Below are 18,313 nucleotides of genomic sequence, written 5' to 3'. Positions count from 1 at the left end.
CTCCAGCAGCACCGCTGCACCTTTTTTCAAAGCTGCACGTGCCCCAGGTTCATTTTATTCTTCGTCTCATCCGACACCTCAACAAGAAACTTTTTCTCTTCCTCTCAAGTGCTAAGGAACGCAAGCTCCAACAACTCATCGACACCAACACCCATCTAGGACCCTCCACCCCTGCCTGTCCCTCCGTCCCCACCCCATCTTCCAATCCCAGCCCCGGCCGTGTATTCACTATACCCCCGAACTTCCCCTCTCCGACGCTGAACGTTCAGTGCTCAGCAAAGGACTTAGTTTCATACCCTTACGTCCTCATCTCAATGAATTTCGGGCTCGGCACGATGCTGAACTCTTCTTCCGCTGCCTTCGTCTCCGTGCTCACTTCTTTGGGCAGGAGTCCTCTCCCCGTTCAACAGATCCTTTTACCCACCTCCAATATTCTCCCTCCACCAGGACCCCTACCTCTGGATTCTTACCTTCTCTTGATCTTTTCATTGAGAACTGTCGGCGTGACATTAGTAGTCTCAATTTCTCTGCTCCTTTCACCCATTCTGACCTGTCTCTCTCTGAACTTACTGCACTCCGTTCTCTCAGGTCCAACCCTAGCCTTGTCATCAAACCCTCTGACAAGAGTGGTGCTGTTGTTGTCTGGCGCACTGACCTCTACCTCGCTGACGCTGAGCGTCAACTTGCAGACACTTCCTCCTACCTCTCTGTGGGCCATGACCCCACCACTGAACATCAAGCCATTGTTTCCAGGACTGTCACTGACCTCATCTCCTCTGGAGATCTCCCTCCCACAGCTTCCAACCTGATAGTCGCCCAACCTCAGATGGCCCGCTTCTACCTCCTACCCAAAATCCACAAAGAGGACCGTCCCGACAGACCGATCGTGTCAGCCTGTTCCTGCCCCATGGAACTCATTTCTCGTTATCTTGACTCCCTTCTCTCTCCCCTTGTCCAGTCCCTTCCCACCTACATCCGTGATTCCTCTGACACCTTACGTCACATCAACAATTTCCAGTTCCCTGGCCCCAACCGCCTCCTCTTCACCATGGACGTCCAATCCCTCTACACCTCCATCCCCCACCAGGATGGTCTGAGGGCTCTCAGCTTCTTCCTCGAACAGAGGCCCGAACAATCCCCATCCACTACTACTCTCCTCCGTCTGGCTGAACTTGTTCTCACACTGAACAATTTCTCCTTTAACTCCTCTCACTTCCTCCAAATAAAAGGTGTGGCTATGGGTACCCGCATGGGCCCCAGCTATGCCTGTCTCTTTATGGGGTATGTGGAACATTCCTTGTTGCAGTCCTACTCCGGCCCTCTCCCACAACTCTTTCTCCGGTACATCGATGATTACTTCGGTGCTGCTTCATGCTCTTGTCGGGACCTGGAAAAATTTATTAATTTTGCTTCCAATTTCCACCCCTCCACCATTTTCACATCGTCCATCTCTGACACTTCCCTTCCCTTCTTTGACCTCTCTGTCTCAATTTCTGATGATAGACTGTCCACCAATATCCATTACAAGCCTACCAACTCCCACAGCTACCTCGACTACAGCTCCTCACACCCCGCTTCCTGTAAGGACTCCATCCCATTCTCTTAGTTCCTTCGCCTCCGTCGCATCTGTTCTGATGATGCTACCTTCAAAAACAGTTCCTCTGACATGTCCTCCTTCTTCCTTAACCGAGGTTTTCCACCCACGGTCGTTGACAGGGCCCTCAACCGTGTCCGGCCCATCTCCCGCGCATCCGCCCCCACGCCTTCTCCTCCCTCCCAGAAACATGATAGGGTCCCCCTTGTCTTCACTTATCACCCCACCAGCCTCCGCCATTTCCGCCAACTCCAGCATGATGCCACCACCAAACACATCTTCCCTTCACCCCCCCATGACGGCATTCCGTAGGGATCGTTCCCTCCGTGACACCCTGGTCCACTCCTCCATCACCCCCTACTCCTCAACCCCCACCCACAGCACCTCCCCATGCATACGCAAATGCTGCAACACCTGCCCCTTCACTTCCTCTCTCCTTACCGTCCAAGGGCCCAAACACTCCTTTCAAGTGAAGCAGCATTTCACTTGCATTTCCCCCAACTTAGTCTACTGCAATCGTTGCTCCCAATGCGGTCTCCTCTACATTGGAGAGACCAAACGCAGACTGGGCGACCGCTTTGCAGAACGCCTTCGGTCTGTCCGCAAGAATGACCCAGACCTCCCTGTCGCTTGCCATTTTAACACTCCACTCTGCTCTCTTGCCCACAAGTCTGTCCTTGGCTTGCTGCATTGTTCCAGTGAAGCTCAACGCAAACTGGAGGAACAGCACCTCATCTTCCGACTCGGCACTTTACAGCCTTCCGGACTGAACATTGAGTTCAACAACTTTAGATCTTGAACTCCTTCCTCCATCCCCACCCCCTTTCCATTTCTCCCCCCTCCCTTTTGTTTTTTCCAATAATTTATATAGATTTTTCTTTTCCCACCTATTTCCATTATTTTTAAATCTATACCTTTTATGCCCTTTTAGTCTTATTTCACCCCACCCCCCACTAGAGCTATCTGTACCTTGCGTGTCCTGCCATCCATTCTTAATTCGCACATTCTTTTAGATAATATCACTACCTTCAACACCTCTTTGTTCTTTTGTCTGTGACATCTTTTGATTATCTGCTCCTATCATTGTTTGCTTGTCCCTACAACCAACCCCCCCTCACTTCTCTCCCCCCACCTTAAACCAGCTTATATTTCACCCCTCTCCTATTTTTACTTAGTTCTGTTGAAGGGTTATGAGGACTCGAAACGTCAACTTTGTTCTTCACCGCCGATGCTGCCAGACCTGCTGAGTTTTTCCAGGTATTTCTGTTTTTGTTTAAGAAAACAGTGCCTTTTTTTTGTATACATTCACTATCAGTATCCTTAGCTACAAGGACACAAGAAACAAAATTGTTTTTATTACTTGGGCTCATCTCAAAACAAAAATTACATTCACTGAATCATAGTTTTCTTCAAATTTATTGTCAAGAATGACTGGCTTGGGGAAGTCTTGAATGAAGACAGGTGGGCAAGGCTCAAATTTCCAACCATTACAGTTGTGTCTATGTTCTCTTCCTATATAAACGCCCTACTTGCAGATCAGCCCTCAGTTCCCACACTGTAGACTGCTCTTACTGGTGTATATAATATATACTATGTAACTACATTAGTAATGGTGACCATAAAACTACCAAGTTGCTGTAAAAACCCATCTGGTTCACTAATGTCCTTTAGGGAAAGGAAGGAAATCTGCCATCCTTAGCCAATGTGGCCTGGCATCAAACTAAGCACCGGACATGACAAAGAACACACAATCCAGTCGACTCTGCAAAAGCCCTTCTCATTAATATCAAGGGACTTGTGCCAACACTGGGAGAGGTGTCTCATAGACAACTCAAGCCTGACATTGTCATAGTCATAGAATTATATCTTACAGCTATGAGACTCCTCTATCCCCATCCCTGGGTATGTCTTGTTCCACAATTAGGACAGCCCCACCAGAGATAGCAGCACAGTGCTCTACAGTTGGAAAGGAGTGGCCCTGGGAATCCTCAACATTGACTCTGGATCCCATGAAACCTCGTGGCATCAGATCAAACATGAATAAGGAAACCTCCTACCACTTTCTTCAACTGATGAATCGTACTACTCCATGTTGAACATAACTTGGAAGAAGCACTGAGGGTAGCAATGACACAATGTCTGGGTAGGGAACTTCAATATCCATCACCAAGAGCAGATCGGTTGCACCACTACTGACCAAGCTGGCAGAGTTCTGAAGGACATATCTGCTAGACTTGACCTGCGGCAAATGGTGAGGGAACCAACATGAACCTACCTGACCTCGTCCTCACCTGTTGCAAATCCATGACAGTGCTGGTAGGAACGACCACCACACAGTCCTTGCGGAGACAAAGTCCTGTCTTCACACTGAAGGTATCCCCCATTATGTTATGTAGCACTACCATCGTACCAAACAGGGCAGATTCAGAATAGATCTAGCACTTCAAAACTGAATATCCACCGAGGTGCTGTGGGCCATCAGAATCAGGGCTGTATTCCACCATTGTTCCAAAGAAGAGTCATATGGTACTCGAAATGTTAACTCTGTTTCTCTCTCCACAGATGCTGCCAAACCTGCTGAGTTTTTCCCACATTTTCTGTTTTTATTTCTGATCTCCAGCATCCACAGTATTTTGCTTTTATATTATTGTATTCCACCATGATCTGTCACCTCATGGACCAGTGTATCTCTCACCCTACCGTTACCATCAAGCGAGGTGACCAATCCTGGTTTGATGAAGAGTGTAGGAGGGCACACCAAGAGCAAAATAAATAACAAAGAGGAAGAAGTTCTGCAAACATCCCCATGCTCAATAATGGTGGAGGCTAGCACATGAATGCAAAAGATAAGGCTGAAATGTTTGCAACCATCTTCAGTCAAGTGTCATGTGGATATCTATCTCAGCCTCACAGATGCCAGTGCTCAGCCAATTTGATTCACTCCACATGATATCAAGAAACTGAAGGCACTGGGTACTGCAACGGCAAGGGTCCTGATAACATTCCAGTAACAGTACTGAAAGACTTGTACTCCAGAACCAGCCACACCTAGCCAAGCTGACCCAGTACAGCTACATCACAGGCATCTATCCAGCAATGTGGAAATTTGCCCAAGTATTTCCTGTCCATAGAAAAGAAAAAAACCAAGCCATCCAATTACCACCTTACCAAACAACTCTTGATCATCAAAACGATGGAGGGTGTAGTCGACAGTGCTATCAGGCTACTCTAATTCACCAATAATTTGCTCACCAGTACTCAGCTTGGATTCTGCAAAGAGTACTCAGCACCAGACTTCATTTCAGCCTCGGTCTGAACATGGAAGGAAAGCTAAATTTCAGGAGGTGCAGTGAGTGTGACTGCCTTTGATATCAATGCAGCATTTGGCCAAGTGTGACATTAAGAAGCTCTAATAAAATTGAAGATAATGGAAATCAGGGGGTAATCTCCCCACTAGCTAAAGTCATACATCGCACAAAGGAAAATAGCTGCAGTTGATGGAGGTCAATCATCTCAGCCTCACAACATTGCTGCAGCAGTTCTTCAGGGTAGTGTCCTAGGCCCAACCATCTTCAGCTGCTTCATCAATGACCTTCCCACCACCATAAGGTTAGAAGTAGGGAGGTCGCTGATGATTGCACAATGTCCAGTTCCACTCAACTCCTCAGATAATGAGGCAATCCATATCCGCATGTAACAAGGTCTGGACAGCATTCAGGCTTGGGTTGATATGTTCAAGTAACATTAATGCCACACAAGTGACAGACAATGACCATCTCCAACAACACAGAATCTAACACTCCACTTGATATTCAATAGCATTAACACTGCTGAATCCCCTACCATCAATATCCTAGGGGGGATACATTTCCAATTGCCTGCTTGAGTGCTGCTTCAACAACTCAAGAAGCTCAACACCATCTAGGGCAAAACAGCTTGCTAAACTGGTACCTCATCCACCAACTTAAACATGCACTCCATCCATCACCAGTGCACTGTGGCTGCAGTGTGCTTCATCTGCAAGATGCAATGCAGTAATTGGCCAAGGTTTCTTCAACAGTTTCTTCCAAACCCTAGACCTCATCACTCAGAAGAGCAAGGTTAGCAAATACATGGGAAGACCATCAGCTGCAAGCTCCCCTCCACGTCATACAATATCCTGATGTGAAAATACATCACCATTCATTGCCACTGGGTCAAAATCCTAAACTCCCTACCTAACAGCATTGAGTGTGCACCAACACCATGTTGACTGCAGAGGTTCACCTTCTCAAGAGCAATTAGGGACGGCAATAAATGCTGACCTTGTCAGCAATGCTCATATCCCATGAATGATTAAAAGTTTCTTTTGTACAGCAAAGGAAAACTTACTACAGCAAAGTTCAAATATTCTGGATTTGTTAAAGTAATGCAAGCTAAAAATAAACTACGTTGAATAAATTAAGATTGTACTACATCATTTTTATCCTCCATGTCAAAGAAATCAAAGAGATGGAGCAAAATTAATTTGATTTTAAGGCCTCCTAAAAAACAATGCAATGTAAAATGATATCTTCATTGAAAAGCAAATCCAGACAATAATAATGTTTTTACAACAGGCAGGACTATTCTAAGTGGCTGTTTTAAAATTGGGTCGAGGTCATATTTGGAACTGCCCTAATAACTCTCAATTTGTTAGTTCATATCAACTTTCTGCACATTGTTCAAAAAGGTTACCCAATTCTGTTCAGCTAAATTAATATATTTTAAACTTACACAAATTTTTAGTATATCAAGGCACTCAAGATATTTATACCAAGACTCTAGTTAATCTTGGAGGAATACATTGATGAAGAAAATTGGCAGTCATTTCTGGAAAAAGAAAGCTGACAGTTTCCAGACATGAATTAGGAATAGCCCGGATCACAATTAAAATATGGTAGATTGAATAGAAAATTCCTTGGCCATTGATGTAACATACTAAAGCCAAGACTTCCGCAAAATAGTCTGACGATATTCCATGAAATAGGAAAGGAAATTCAAGCCACTGAATTAGATAACTAGGAGTTTTTTGAGGATGAAACTAGTAAGGTAGTAAAGGGGAACCTTTACTACTTTACTAATGTACTATACCAGGGTACTACACCTGGATTTCGAAAAGGCATCTGATAAGGTACCACACAAAAATTTAATAGACTAGGTATGGCTCATGAGTAATATATTAGCATGGATAGAGGATTGGTTAACTGACAGGAAGCAGAGAGTGGGCATAAACAGGGCATTTTCAATTTGGCAGGCTATGACTAGTGGACTGCAGCAAAGATCGTTGCTGGGGCCTCAGCTATTTACAATCTATATCAATGACTTGAGATGAAGGGACAGAGAGTAATGTATCTAGGTTTGCTGGCAATACAAAGCAAGGTGGAAAGGTAAGCTGTGGGGAGGGCACAGAGAGGCTGCAAAGAGATAAAGACAGGTTAAGTGAGTGGGAAACAAGATGGTAGATGGAGTATAATGTAGGACCAGTGTGAGGTTATTCACTTTGGTCGTAAGAATAGAAAAGCAGAATATTTTTTTAAAAGGTGTGAAATGAAATGTGTAAATTTTGATATTCAAAGAGACTTGGATGTGCTCGTACAAGGCAGAAAGTTAGCATGCAGGTACAGCGAACAATTAGGAAGGCAAATGGCATGTTGGCCTTTATTGCAAAAGTATTGGAGTGCAGGAATAAAGAAGTCTTGCTAGAATTGTACAGAGACCTCAGCTGGAATACCGTGTGGAGTTTTATCTCCATATTTAAGGAAAATTATGCTTGAATTGTAGGCGGTACAGCAAAGACTCATTAAATTGCTACCTGGGATGAAGGGGTTGTCCTATGATGAGAGGCTGAGTAAACTGGGCCAATATTCTCTGGAGTTTAGAAGAATTAGAAGTGATCTCATTGAAACATACAAGATTCTGAAGGGGCTTGATAGGGTGAGAGATTGTTTCCACTGGTCCAGGAATCTAGAACATGGGGCACGGTCGTAGGATAATCAGCCAATCATTTAGGACTGAGATGAGGAGAAATTACTTCATTGAGAGGGTTGTGAATCTTTGGACTTCTCTGCTCCTGAGGGTTGCGGATGCTCCATCATTGAATATATTTAAGGCTGGGATAGACAGATTTTTGGTCTCTCAGGGAATCAAGGGATAGGGGAAGCAGGCTGGAAAGTGAAGTTGAAGCCCAAGATCAGCCATTGTGTTGAACAGCGGAGCAGGCTCGACGGGCCATATGGTTTACTCTTGCTCCGATTTTTCGTGTTCTTGTGAACTCTTACAACAGGCCAGGGTTTAGTTGCCACTCAAAAGCAGAGGCAGTAGTCAAGAGTGCATCCAAAAATGGGTGCTATATCAAGGTAAACAATACTCCTCAGAGCAGATTTGAGGTCCTGCCAGCAAGTTCCAACACTGATTAGTAGCTGGAGCAGTACCACTGACTAATTATTTAATGTCAGGGCAGCTTCAGCCCAAGATCAGAGGTTAATCTGTCAGTGGGCATTTTACCATATAGAACTGCCTTAGAAGAAATACCACAGCATGTGTACCACTATATGGAAGTTTTTAAATTAGGCGTACCCACATCTTTTGTGATTTCAGGGCAAAAGTATCCTTGTTGGGTTAGAGAAGGATCGAAAGCTTTTTATCATAGTCTAAGATATCCACAACCGACACTCTTAAAACAAGTCAGTCTTACGAATGTGGAGGACATTTTTCCTCTTACACACGTGGAATGTCTGTACATTTAAGATACCAGTAGATCTTTAGTGGCATTGCTCACTGTGTCAGAGGACACAAGATAAAGTAGAGCTACACCTCACAACTATGGCTAAAAAGCATCTCTCTGGATTGGGAATTCCCATTACAACTATACAAGTATTTTCAATGTTTAATGTAGACATGAAAAGCATGACAAAAAATCTTGACAATAGAAAGTAAAATTTATGGAAGGAAATGGAGTACGTGAGATTATTGTTCAAGTAAGATTATATACAGATTGATTGTATTACTAATTATATGAACTCAGATGGAGATGCATTGGGCAAAAAAAAAGTCTTCTATTAAATCTCCAAAGACATGCAGAATTTGAGGTGTGATGCAAGTGTACACCACAGGAAAAAAAATCCAGCAAACAAAATAAACACATCTCAATGTTGAGAATTGGTCAGACTAAAACAAGGTAGAATCATTCAATTCCAAAACAAAATCAAGCAGAATTTTTCCAACTGGGAGAAAAGCAAATATTTGCTGATAACTATATGGGGTTGGAAAAAAATTGAGGATCAGTGTTTTTATGCAGTTATAAAACTGGCGAAGATCAAATTACCCTGTACTTCAGAAGATGTTAATCTCCTGGACAGTATCCTAGTGATTCTCAGAAGAAAACGCACCTAAGTGCACTGAGGATAAATGAAGAGGAATGCAATTCACATATATTGGAATTTTAAGAATCAGCAAAGAATAATCCACAGAAAGCTGGCAATAGTGCACAGGGTAAAGTCTTTGCAGACTTCACATAAAGAGAAACAAAACTGATGCATTTGTGCATTTAGCAGCTGGCCGAAGCACAGCTCAAGGACCCACCTGCTGGATAAAATGTTGGACTGACTATCTTGGTGAGATGTTTTGGTTTCCACGTGACAATAATCTTTTAGTTCACTGGTTGCTGATGTGTGATGTTTTGCATGTGAAGTGTCAGTATTTTCGACATTGCTACAGTCTGGCTTTTTAAGGTGCAGCAAATGTTGTCTTCCTGAATCTGTCATCAGCACATCTCTGAGTACAATTCTGGCTTCCCTGTTGTAGGCAAAGTGCAACACAAACACACGTTTAAAAAGGAATTAGTGAAAGTCCTACCAAAAATAAATAAAAAGATGTACTTATGGAAATCAATGGTCTGAGTATCTTAAAAGAAAAGATTTAATATTTCAAAACAGTTACCATTATTACCAGTGAAGTTCAGCACAGTGCTCTGCTATACCCTTCTAGTTGGTCTTTGTATTATGGAACATCTATTCTAGTTTTGTAATATATGAGTCCTTTGATATCAAATTTTCCTTATTCTACTGTCGGGGAATTTAGATAAATAATGGAACTGCTCACACATAAGCTCAACGGTCACAAAACATTCATTTGTTTACAAAAAAGTCGGGTTTGAGACGTTCCAACCACAGACTTTTGCCAATTTTGAGGAAGGTCCATACAGGTCAGCAATAGTTAAAGAACATTGCTTGCCAGCATGGCTAGGCTGTTAACTTTAGCCCACCCAGATCAAAAGATAGACACAAAGCACCCAGTGATACCAACTCTTGGAAAAGGATTTCACTGCCTTAACTGCTATCGGTGCTTTCTCATTTATACTGCCTGGCTACCTCTGACAGCATGATAGCTGTTGGAAACAATGTTGTCAGGTAAAGTGAACACAAGATAATGCAATGCCTTCTGACTGCCACTAGTAGGCTACAGAGCTTATGAAAGCAAATGAAAGATAGAAATGGTATTAAAGCTACAAGAACAATCAAAGCAAATGAAATGACAAATTAATGACCTGCAAGGAACTAAAATAAAACAATAAAGGGCTGTAGGAACATTATACAAGGAACGAGAAATTAAAGGATTAACTCAAAGGTCAAGGGCTAGCACTTATGAACACAAGCACAGAAAGGTCAATACTGCCATTCACTTCTGGACTTGTCATCAGGCACTTGTCAAATTCAGATTCACTGTCGTTCAGATAATAACAACACATATTTGCCATTAATCAGCTTGGGTAAGATAGATAAGCAATACCCTCTCACCATTTTATGGTTAAAATTACCTTCTACTGGTGCTTAAGCAGACTGAATGAAACAATCCACTATTTCAACATTATCAGTTCAATTTTATAAGCAAAGAATAAATATACTACTACAAAAAGGTGGGATCTGCATTGTTACCTGTACAAACAGATTTATAAAAGGACAAGTGTTCATATTCTTACTTCAGTTGTACTTCATCTCCTGGAAAGTTGTGCTTTGAATGGCAGTTCCTCCTTTGATTATAAGCAATTGAGTCTTGATTTCTTGTTTTATTGAAAGTATTATAAGAGAATGGCAAACGCTTCTGAAAATAGACCCAAAATCTAATGTTTAAACAAAATTAACCCATTATAACAGAGGAATTGTGGAGAAAAATTCGTGAAATATGTTTCCAGGATATTGACTGAACAGAGAAGCAATGTGATATATAGTACCAACCCATAATTCAATTAAAGATCTTCCCAGAAAACAGTGAATTTCAGCATATTTAATTTGCATAAAAATAAACAGTAGCTCAAAAACAAATATTTGAAATAGTTCAAAAAACATTGTAAAATTAAACCTGAACATTTCATGGTGAATCTCCTGAATTTTACTTGCAGAACAAAGGTCTGTGTTTCAACACACATGTAGAAGCCTGAAGCAGAGCTAGGCTTTGTATTCTGTGAAGTTCTTTAAAATTAACTGGTTGAAACAGGATATAGTCTCACAAAAAAAGAGCCAGCTAATTACTTAGAGTACAGGAAAATATGAAGATACTATACACAAATTTATACTGGTAAGAATTCTTGACATATGCAAGTATTACTTTCACAGACTACATCTACAGACACCTTATTTCATTTTCAAAAATATATATTATATTGCAAAAGCCAGTCTATATTCCAACTTTCTGAAGCCAACTCTGTTCCCACTGGAAATACTCAGGTCTGGCAGCATCTGTGGAGGGAGAAACCGAGTTGTTTCAGGTCGGTGACTGATCTTGAGTTCTAATGAAATGTCACAAACCTGAAATGCTAACTCAGTTTCTCTCTCCACAGATGTTGCCAGACCTGTTGATTATATCCAGCATTTTCTATTTTTGTTTCACATTTCCAGCATCTGCAGTATTTTGCTTTTGCATTACTGTTCCACTGAAATGCTGCTGACAGGCATAACCTGCATGATCTCCACCCATGTCACAGCTGGACTTTGTAAAGGACTGGAAATAGCTTCAGGGGAACAAACAAGTTAGTAGATTGGTATCAGGTAAAATTTAAAGCAGACAAATGCGAGGCAATATGCTTCAGGGGAAAAAATAAAAAGAAATGACATATTTTTATTTATTCTTTCATGGGATGTGGGCATCGCTGGCAAGGTCAGCACTTGTTGGCCATCCCTAATTGTTCTTGAACGAAGTGGCTTGCGAGGTCCTTTCAGAGGGCAGTTAAGAGTCAACTCCATTGTCGTGGGTCTGGGGTCACATGTAGGCCAGACCAGGTAAGGACAGCTGATTCCCTTCCCTAAAGAACATTAGTGAACAAGATAGTTTTTTTATGACAATTGATGATGGTTTCATGGTCACCATTACTGAGACTAGCTTTATATTCCAGATTTTTTTTGGTTAGTTAATTGCATTAAAATTCCACCAGCTGTTGTGGTGGGATTTGAACCCATGTCCCCTGAGCATTAGTCTGGGCCTCTGGATTACTAGTTCAATGACATCGCCACTAGCCACTATCTCCCCACTAAATGGCAAAACATTAATAGCAGGGAGGAAAATGAGACAGAAAGGGAAAAATAGACACACAGAGAGTTCAGTCAGACAAATCTTTAAAAATGCGAGGACATGAGAAAATTTACAGCACAGAAAGGGACCATTTGGCTCATCTTGTCTGCGCTGGCTGAAAAATACTATCCAGCCTAATCCCTCTTTCAAGCTCTTGGTGCATAGCTCCATAGTTTACAGCAGTTCAGGTGCATATCCAAGTACTTTTTAAAAATACAATGAGAGTTTCTGCCTCTACCACCTTCTCAGGCTGAGTTCCAGATCCTCAACCACACTCTAGGTGCCCATCCAGAAATTAGTGTTTCCACTATTGTGTGCCATCTTGGTATCAAGGTTGAATCTTACAGAAGTCTCAAGGAGTTTAACTACTTTATGTTTAAGTGCACTAAAATATGTATTTGTGGGTCATATAGGCCAGTAAGATTCATGCTTAATCCCTGGTTTATGCCAACTTAATTGGTAGCAACCATGTGATGACACTGCACTACAGCAGTTCTTAATCTAGACTCAGGAAGAAAGGGGCTTTGGAAAGATAGAGAAATGAAAGCTTCCCTCTCCTGATCACAATGTAATGATTTCAGGTTCAAGGCATGTGTGAGAACATCAGGTCAGAACAAGATTGGGTAGCCCAGTGAACATTCAGTCTCTATGCTCACACAGAATACGGCAGCATAGCGATATGTTACTGGCCTCACAATCAAGGGGCCTGGACTAGTATTCTGGAAATGTGAGTTCAAATTAAATAAGTCTGGGATAAAACGCCTTTATCAATAATGGTGACGATGAAACTATTAGATTGCTGTAAAAAGCTAACTGGTTCACTAATGGCCTTTAGGAAAAGAAACCTGCCATCCCTGGCCTACATGTGACTCCAGACACACAGCAATGTGGTTGACTTTTACCTCTGAAATGGCCTCGTAAGACACCCAGTTGTCACTACCACCTTCAAGGGCAATTAGGGTGGACAATAAATACTGGCTGTTCAAGTGACACACACATCCCATGAATGAACAAATAAAATATGAAGATCAGAAATCTGACAAGGTACCAGTTCATAAGTTAACTCCTTCCAGGAAATGAGTGGAGAAAATTTGGAGACAGAAGAAGAATTTGATTGCTTTTGAAATTCCACGTCAACTCACATGTGATGTTTTTAAATTTTCAATTCTGGAATCAGTAAGTCGAGATAGAGGAGAATGTGTCTCTACACTGTCAATCTCCGATACCTTTTTCTTCTTTGGAATTTTAAATCTTCCCCCAGACTAGAAACAGAAGAAAATAACGGAACACTGAAGTAAAACTTTTAAATTAGAATGACAAGATTTTTCATCTAATTATTTAAAACTTCAAAATAAAATATCCATTAATTTGGAATTCAAGAAACACATACATTTGGAATGTCTAATTACAAATTAATTACACAGTGATGTAAAATATTTAAGAAATCAATTATGTAACAGAACAAGTTATTGATACATACAAGCATATTTGAGTGGGCACCCAGTCATGCCAATATTTTACAACATAATGGGCTGGAATTTGTGAAGCAATGGAAATTGCTGCTTACCTTAATGTAAATTTGCTCTTTCGTGGCCAGTGAGGCTACTTAACAGTAATTATGAACACACTATGTTGTTAAAAACCCAATTATACCCCATTCAACAATGTGTAACTTTTTCCAAGGGTTTTTACAGTGAGATGAATAATCTAACAGTGGGAGCTCTCATCAATTCGATAATTTCTAATTGATTGCATTTTGGGTAAAACTCAAGAGTACACCCTCTAGTGACTCATTGAGTCGAGCAACTTCTGGATATCTGCATTTAATTGTGCATGTGTTGACTCCAGAGGTTACCATCAGTTTGAGGAGTAATGCTGAAAACTTTGCTGTCATTGCCACTGTAAAATCTGGGCATATAAAAACGGTATGTCATAGTATAAGAAATGAACTACCTTAACAATGTTAACCATGAGTCAGGGCAGCAAGGGTCACCTCTGCAATTTCAAACTTCAGGTCACTCTTTACAAAGTATACAAGGTTTCAGGAGCATATTTAAAGCTCATCACAATGCAGAGTGTCTTAATTTTATTGTAAGGATACGAACCATATTGGGAGAAGAAACAATGGAGCTAACATACACCATTGCTTCTCAGCAGCCTAGAATAGCACAAATTAATACTTAGATATTCCAATCACAGCTGTTCCATCACAACATTACCAAGAGAAAGCCAAACATCCACAAAAAGTGTGGGGGGAGGGGATGGTATACGGATGCTGGGAGAAGTCATGACATGCTTCACATCTTGTGACTGGTTGCAGGCCAACAATGTTTGAAGCATCTCTAACTAGTATTTTGCAAAAACAATGTCACTGTTTTTGTTTTTGACATGTGGGAGTCACTGACAAGGCAACATTCAACGCGCATCCAATTGTCCCTAGAGTCAACTGTGTAGTTGAGTTTTTGCAACAATCGGGTAGCTTTTGTGGTCTTTATTTCTACTGATGCCATCCCACAACTTCAAATTCAATTTCTGAGTTTGTGATGGTAGGATTTGTACTCATAAGCTAAGGTTTGCTAGACTAGTAGCAATATTGCTAGGCTACTGTATGCATACATATATTCACAACCTTTACGAAATGTATCTGATGTGGGATAAAAGCAGATCACAGGACAACCGCAAAAAGACATAATAATGCAAGATCTACTATGGTCAGAAATGAAGGATGATGAAATGATAGCACCGAAAGAGATGACTAAAAGACAACTAACCTTCACCTCATCTCACTTCACAAAATGGAAATATAAAGCGTTTATGGAGGAATCCTACATAAGATTTCACTTCTAGAAATCTCAGACCCTCATAAAATTTAATTCTTATTTTTAAAAATGATTTTCCTGCTTTAAAAGGGGAATGCAAGGGACAACAACAGCATCAACTTGAATCCCATAATGCCTTGACATAAATAACTCACAACAAACCACTTGCACTTAATATAGCACCTTTAATGTAGTAAGATATTTCAAGGCACTTCACAGCAGAGTTATCAAACAAAATTTGACACCAAGCCACATAAGAAGGTAGAAGAAAAAACGTCCAAAACATTGATCAAAGATGTAGGTTTTAAGCAGCACCATAAAGGAAGAGAAAGGGTAGCTGAGGCAGAGATGATATGGGAGGAAATTCCAGAGCTTAGGGTCTAGATAGATGCCAAAAGTAGAGCAATTAATAAGGGGATGCACAAGAGAGTGCTGGGAACACGGAGATGTGTAGGGCTGGAATCACAATTTGCAAAGAACCAGAATGTCACACGAAAACTAATATAACAAACAATATTCTAGGAAACAAGCAACAAAGGAAAAGCAATGCCCAAGCTACATGACTCTATTTAATTATAGGATATATGTATTGAGTTGACTGGACTGCAAAATAGTGCCTGAACCTGACACTATCTGATGTTATACAAGTCAGCCCAATATCCAGATCTAAAATAGGAGCCCCACAAAGCAGCTAAAGTTGTAATCAAGATTTTAAAACAGCCAATATCCTCTTATTCTTCATTTCTAAGTGGTTTCCAAAGTAATTTCCCCAAGGCTAAAGGTGACTAATATTTACCATTCATTTAGAAGGAAAAATAAGAGTGGAAAAATAAAGAAATCAAATTCAAGCTGTTGGAGAGTGATCCCCAAGGAATTGATATATGTAATAGATACAGTATCTATATCAGAGTTGGAGATGAGCAGAACGGTGAATACATCACAGCAAGCAACTGAGCCCCACACTATCTTTCTACATTCAGAATATTGAAAACTATGGAAAAGAATAGCTTACTCAATTTCTACTCATATGGGAATCCAGCTCTTTCCATGACTGCACAAGCTCCTCACAGGTATCTGGGGGAACCTATTAATTGCCACTGGTTCAATTCAAATTCTCATTGTCTCTATTAAATCCCTTATCTTTTCCTTTAAAAATATTTGGGCTGCTTATCTCGAGGTGCGAGGTATAGCTATTTGCGTTCTCCATACTAGAATCAACAAAATAGTAAACAGTTCTTCTAAAAACAGTTGCCTAAGACAAATTGCTAAGAAGGAGACAGCTTTGGCTCATCTTTCTAGATAAGCCACAAATAGAATGAATGGGTCATCCACATGATTTAATAAAGGAATTCATTCTACTTATTAAACAAATTCAAAATGTGCCGAATACTTAAAACACCCAGTCTAACAAAACAGGTCTCTTGAAGAGCACCACAAAACATGTTTCTTCTGAAGAAACGGAGCACTTATTTCATTGAGGTTAGCAGAGCGTTAATATTAATGCTATCTCAATTTGCAGCATTGACGAACAGGAGCATCAAATCTGTAGAAGAGGGAAGACACACCGATGTCTGGAAAATCTTTGCTAAAGTGAGGGAACAAAATAGCTACCTCAGTGCTCTAGCTGCTGCCTAGTGTTTTATAAAGTTCTAGCATAATCACACTGTTTTTTTGGTGTATGCCTTGGCTATTAAATGATAGTGTACCTTATGCCTCCCTGAACACCTTATCTACCTATTCTGTTACCTTCAGGGAATAGTGGAGAAGCACTCCAAGGGTCCATCTGTTTCTCCATATTTCTCATTATCCTGCCATTTGTTGTGTATTCCCTTGCCTTGTTTGCCCTTTGTCATGAAGCTATTAATGTATATATTTTAGAAAATATTTTTTTTAAAAAATAGGTTTAGTCTGTGGTTGTGTCTTAATTGGATTAAAGCCAGCTAGTCTGGGTGCTTTGATATGTACTAGTTTTGATATGTAAGAGAGATAGTGTGTATTTGCATTTTTTGAATAGAGCATTCAAGAAGTGGGGTGAAAACTTGATGCCTTTCTAGCAGCTACCAAGCAATATGTTTATATTACTAATGAAATTGGTACAATGAATGAGGTTTCGTTGTTAGAAGGTAAAGTTCAAAAAGTGAGACAATGAGAATTTGAATTCTAAGATAAAAGCAAAAAACTGCGGATGCTGGAAATCGAAAACAAAAACAAAAATACCTGGAAAAACTCAGCAGGTCTGGCAGCATCTGTGGAAGGGAGCACAGTTAACGTTTCGAGTCCACATGACTCTTCAACAGAACTAAGGAAAAATAGAAAAGGGGTGAAATATAAGCTAGTTTAAGGGGGGGGTTGGGACAAGAGAGCTGGATAGAGGGCCAGTGATAGGTGGAGGTAACCAAAAGATGTCACAGACTAAAGGACAAAGAGGTGTTGAAGGTGGTGATATTATCGAAAGGAATGTGCTAATTAAGGGCAGAAAGCAGGACAAGCAAGGTACAGATAGCCCTAGTGGGGGTGGGGTGGGGTGAAGGAATCGAAAAAGGCTAAAAGGTAGAGATAGAACAATGGATGGAAATACATTTAAAAATAATGGAAATAGTTGGGAAAAGAAAAATCTATATAAATTATTGGAAAAAACAAAAAGGAGGGGGCCCCCTCCCACAACTCTTTCTCCGGTACATCGATGATTACTTCGGTGCTGCTTCATGCTCTCGTCTGGACCTGGAAAATTTTATTAATTTTGTTTCCAATTTCCACCCCTCCATCATTTTCACATGGTCTATCTCTGACACTTCCCTTCCCTTCCTTGACCTCTCTGTCTCAATTTCTGGTGATAGACTGTCTACCAATATCCATTACAAGCCTACCGACTCCCATGGCTACCTCGACTACAGCTCCTCACACCCCACTTCCTGTAAGGACTCCATCCCATTCTCTCAGTTCCTTCGCCTCCGTCGCATCTGTTCTGATGATGCCACTTTCAAAAACAGTTCCTTTGACATGTCCTCCTCCTTCCTTAACCGAGGTTTTCCACCCACGGTGGTTGACAGGGCCCTCAACCGTGTCCGGCCCATCTCCCGCGCATCCGCCCTCACACTTTCTCCTCCCTCCCAGAAACATGATAGGGTCCCCCTTGTCCTCATTTATCACCCCACCAGCCTCCGCATTCAAAGGATCATCCTCCGCCATTTCCGCCAACTCCAGCATGATGACACCACCAAACACACCTTCCCTTCACCCCCCTTGGCAGCATTCCGTAGGGATCGTTCCCTCCGTGACACCTTGGTCCACTCCACTCCTCCATCACCCCCTACAC

General features: G+C 41.3%; 1 protein-coding gene across 6 annotated transcripts in view; it reads right to left on the bottom strand.

Annotated features, from left to right (window-relative positions):
- Positions 1–18,313, bottom strand: part of LOC144691709 (sentrin-specific protease 7-like) — an 88,844-nt gene that overhangs the window by 56,670 nt on the left and 13,861 nt on the right. For 4 of the 6 annotated variants that reach the window (XM_078560075.1, XM_078560074.1, XM_078560076.1 and 1 more), the window contains 3 exons: positions 13,321–13,440; positions 10,593–10,714; positions 9,197–9,409 (listed from right to left, as the gene is read on the bottom strand). In XM_078560075.1, the coding sequence (XP_078416201.1) occupies positions 9,197–9,409; positions 10,593–10,714; positions 13,321–13,440 (455 nt within the window). The remainder of the gene's footprint in view (positions 1–9,196; positions 9,410–10,592; positions 10,715–13,320; positions 13,441–18,313) is intronic. The other 2 variants (XM_078560079.1, XM_078560078.1) reach the window with 1 other exon arrangement.

The sequence above is a fragment of the Cetorhinus maximus genome, chromosome 16 (genome assembly GCF_964194155.1).
Source record: "Cetorhinus maximus chromosome 16, sCetMax3.hap1.1, whole genome shotgun sequence".
Taxonomy (NCBI): domain Eukaryota; kingdom Metazoa; phylum Chordata; class Chondrichthyes; order Lamniformes; family Cetorhinidae; genus Cetorhinus; species Cetorhinus maximus.
The sequence above is the reverse complement of the archived record's forward strand: the minus strand, read 5'-3'. Positions and strand labels throughout refer to the sequence as shown.